General features: G+C 40.8%; 1 protein-coding gene across 1 annotated transcript; it reads left to right on the top strand.

Annotated features, from left to right (window-relative positions):
• Positions 1–2,675: 2,675 nt before the first annotated feature.
• On the top strand, positions 2,676–3,570 carry LOC308150207 (olfactory receptor 10J4-like; the record flags this gene model as incomplete). Its single annotated transcript, XM_080523062.1, is given in 2 exon segments — positions 2,676–3,238; positions 3,240–3,570. Coding segments are annotated over 2 exon segments (894 nt in total).
• Positions 3,571–4,707: the final 1,137 nt, after the last annotated feature.

Genomic DNA, 4,707 nt, shown 5'->3' with positions numbered 1-4,707 from the left:
GGAATGAGAAAAGGAGTAGGCGGCAGAGAGGGCTGCCGGTGTAGCTGTGTTTTCTGGTGTGATCCAGGTCTCAGTGAGAGCAAGGAAATTGAGGGCCATAAGAGATGCATAAGCTGAGATAGCGTCAGCTTTCCGGACCGCCGACTGGCAATTCCAGAGACCGCCTGCGGCGATAAAGTCATGGTCAGTAGAAAGAGGTGGGTAGATGAGATTGGAAGGTTTGCGAGGGGGGATGTAGCATCTAGGTGTCCTCCTGAGTGTCAGAAGAACAGGGATAGGGAGAAAGCACATTGTGGCAAAAGTCTGTAGAGGGGAAGAGGGCTAAGGAACCAACAGAACTAGGACTAGCTAAGCGCACTCAGTAGACCGGAGTGACTTGAGAAGACAGCAGCAACACTACAAACAACAGGAAGAGAAGGTACTTAGTACCCTGGCTTCCGGCTTCCTCGATGGACTCCCACAGATAGACTCCCGTCTTGTTGTCAAGAGTCTTAGTGTCAGGAGGCTGTCGCACTCAGACAGGCCAGATATTTATGGACACTAGCAGGCTTGTAGCCACTCCTCACTAACGAGCACTAATGACAACGACTGACAGGTGTTCTCACAATATCCACCCAATCTAATGGTACCATTCTCCTGTGGGTCCTCGTCACTGAAGACACAGAGGAGAGGATGAGCAGGATAAAAACATCATCACACAGCAGTGTGGCTGCAGATGAGACAACAACACATCAGGTAATCTGAACATGCTCTGAGTGGTCTGAAGGCTACTTGGTGTGTATGTATGGTGCTAATGTATTTGTAAAACAGTGCAGCATTTACATAATAGGTTTTTATTGTGATATGTAAATGTGAATGTTCATTTCATACATTGGAATGCACAGTTCCTCAGTGCTTCAAAGACTCCATCATAATCCCTGTACCAAAATCAACCAAGATCTCCAGCCTCAACGACTCCAGGCCAATCGCTCTGACATCTGTGGCCATGAAGGCGTATGAGCGCATCGTCCTCTCCTACCTAAAAACCCACACCACCCCCCTGATGGACACTTATCAATTTGCCTATCGTGCCAACAGATCTGTTGAGGATGCTGTCAATCTAGCCCTCCATCACACACTACTTCATCTGGAATCACCCAACACCTACGCCCGCATCCTATTCATTGACTTTAGCTCAGCCTTCAATACAATAGACCCGGTCAATCTTTTCAACAAACTGGTGGACATGAACATTGACCCCTGCATCTGCCACTGGATACGGAGCTTCCTGTGGAAAAGACGACAGTGGGTCAAGATGAACAGCCTTTCATCTCGACCCCTGACCCTCAGCACAGGCGCCCCCCAGGGATGCGTCCTCTCACCCTGGCTCTTCTCCCTGTCTACACCAACCACCTGATATCTCTCCACAGCTCAGTCACCTTTATGAAATATGCGGATGACACTACCATAATCGGACTCATAACAAACAATAATGAAGACCATTACCGCGAGCAGATAGCCCAAGCAGTCACTTGGTGCCTCAACAACAACCTCCAGCTCAACTCATCAAAAACACAAGAAATCATCGTAGACTTCAGGCACAGCCCCCCCCCCCCCAAAAAAACCATCAACATCCTTGGAGAACCCATAACCATAACGGACTCCTTCAAATTCCTTGGCACTCACATCAGCAACTCCCTCAAATGGAACACCAACACAGACTTCATCACCAAAAAAGCCCACCAACGACTATTCTTTCTTAGACAGCTAAAAAAATTCAAAGTAAAACAAAAACTCCTCCTTCAGTTCTACACCGCCATCATTGAGAGCATACTCACCTCATCCATCACAGTTTGGTACGGCAGCTCGGACAGTAAATCACGGAAAAAACTACAGCGAATAGTAAGAAAATCATCTAAGATCATCGGCACCCCTCTCCCATCAGTTGAATCACTATATCTCAAACGCACCACAAATAGAGCACATAAAATTATCTCTGACCCCTCCCACCCTGCTCACCACCTGTTTCAACTGTTGCCCTCTGGACGGCGCTACCGATCCCTGGCCACCAAAACATCCCGCTTCAAAAACAGTTTTTTCCCCTCAGCCATAAGGACTCTCAACACCTGACTCACTGCACTGTATACATTGTAAATTGTAAATATGTTCTGTCTTGTCTTGTGGTTATGTGTGTTCATGTCATGTACAATGTGTGTATGTTTTTGGACACTGCTTTTGAGCTGTACCGACAACAAAATCCACCGACCTAGGTCGTGTGGTCATTAAACTATTCATTCATTCATTCATTTAGATTATAATATATATTTTAAATATAGTACTGGTGTTATAAAAAGGTATGCAAAGAAACAAGAACAAAACAAATAGATAATATTTTTTTTGATTTGTAATTTTGTTTGTTAAATCAACCAATAGAAATCTTATCTGAATTTACAAGACGATCATGGAGGCCAGTTGTAGTGAAAGTCACTGGAATCTAAAGTGACATTTGGGGCCATAAACTAGATGAACTGATCAATCAGATGCTACAGGAGCAGCTATGTTGCAGCCTGCATGCCTCCTTCACACAGTAGAGACGCCACTGTTCACCAGTGTTTTCTCTCTAACCATTTCCCAGCTCAGCACCACTCCTGGCTCACATGGAAAATGGAACTTCTACATTCTATTTCTACCTCACCATGTTTGAGGACCTGGGATTCTCCAGATACATTTACTTCATCTTGTCACTAGTTCTGTATGTTGTCATTATAGCTTCCAATGTTGTCATATTACTGGTCGTATATCGAGACAGTTCACTGCATGAGCCTATGTATTTTTTCATTTCATGTCTGTCAATCAATTCTCTCTATGGCACTGCTGGTTTCTTCCCACGATTAATGAGGGATCTCCTCTCTGACATTCACTTGATATCCCGTCCTGGATGTTTCATTCAAATATACATTATATATTCCTATGTATCATATGAATACACTATCTTAAGCATTATAGCTTATGACAGATATGTTGCAATATGTAAGCCGTTACATTACCACAACATAATGAATTTAAAGGCAGTTTGTCTCTTAATATCCTTTGCCTGGATCTATCCCATGTTTTCTATTGGATGTTGCCTGCTTTTGTCCATTAGGCTCCCATTGTGTGGTAATCGAATAGCAAGAGTTGTCTGCTCTAACTGGTCAGTGGTGCAGCTATCATGTGTTGATACTTCATTAAATAATGTTGTAGGAATGTTTGTGAATACAACTAGTCTTTCTACCCTTGGGTTTTGTTTTATATACTTACTTAAGAATTCTGCTTGTTTGTAAGAAAAGCTCATCAGAATTCAGAGGAAAAGCGTTACAAACATGTTTACCTCACATTGTTACATTTGTTATCTATTCAATAGCCACGTTTTGTGAAATTACCCTAAATCGGTTGCCAGTTGATGAACTGAATCCATTCGTAGCTGTGATTTTATCAGTTGAGTTCTTAGTTATTCCACCAATTTTTAATCCTTTTGTTTATGGTCTAAATCTACCACAAATCCGAAAACTAATTTTGAGATCCTTACTGTTACCCACAATGTTCTCCTAACTGTCGTTGATATTCTTACTTGCAACTGTTAATCAATGTAGTGTGATGTATTTGAACATTTTGATGGTTTCATTAATCTTATGTCAGAGATTCTGGGTATTGAATTCTGTAGTGACAACATATTTTATTGGTATTGCATAATGTGAATTACTAAATTCAGAAATCTAATCTATCTAATCTATTTTACCACATACATTTCTTTCTTTATTATTATTTATTTGTTGAGTTTCCATATAGACAGAACAGCATATCTGCATCATACAATAAATATATATATATATATATATATACACACAAACAAATAGGAAATAGAAAATAAAAAATAAAAATGGATAGTTGTCTGGTTAATGTTAATGTATGTTAATATATTCTGATTAGGTACTAATTTAGACGGTGTCCCGTCTCATATAAATGTTATTTTTTTTCCCAGTACTTTTGAAATATATTCTCTTTGACTCTCAAAAGGTATGTATATGAACTTTTTAGTAATTGGTATTATTCTCTTCACTTTTCACAGATGAGGCAAGTTTACTTTTACTGTTTATTATTACACAAAATAAAAATAAAAATGTATAAGTGTGTGTGTGTGCGTGGGTGCAGATATGCCTGTTGGTTTATGCGTTAGATGGTGTGTGTGTGTGTGTGTGTGTGACATATGTTGTGTCAGGGTGTTGTTTTGATGGGAATGACCCCTGTGATCAGTAGTGCGACGATGATGATGATGATGATGATCAGCATCACTACTACCACTATGGCAACGACCAACTTCACGTTCTTCCTCTTGTATGAACGAGCGACAATAGTGGTTGTTTTCTTGAAGTTCCTCGACTGTCAACACAGACAAAAAGGAAGGATATGAGGGAAAGGAGAACAGAGATGGAGGAATACCATTTAAAAAGAAGTGTAAGGCTACTACTGCTCACGCTCTACTGTCTATTTGTATTTATTTGTTGGATTAGTGGAACTTTTATATGTGTATCATTTTAGGGAGAGAGAAGGGTAAATGAGAGGGGAGGCTGGTGGAGGTAGAAATCATTATAATGCATAGAATGGAATGAGTAATGCCACTTTTCATACCATTCCTGATTCCATTCCATGCGTTACAATGAGCCCGTCCTTTGATTTCTACCTCCACCA

The sequence above is a fragment of the Nansenia antarctica genome (genome assembly GCF_963989245.1).
Source record: "Nansenia antarctica genome assembly, chromosome: 2".
NCBI classification, from domain to species: domain Eukaryota; kingdom Metazoa; phylum Chordata; class Actinopteri; order Argentiniformes; family Microstomatidae; genus Nansenia; species Nansenia antarctica.
The sequence above is the reverse complement of the archived record's forward strand: the minus strand, read 5'-3'. Positions and strand labels throughout refer to the sequence as shown.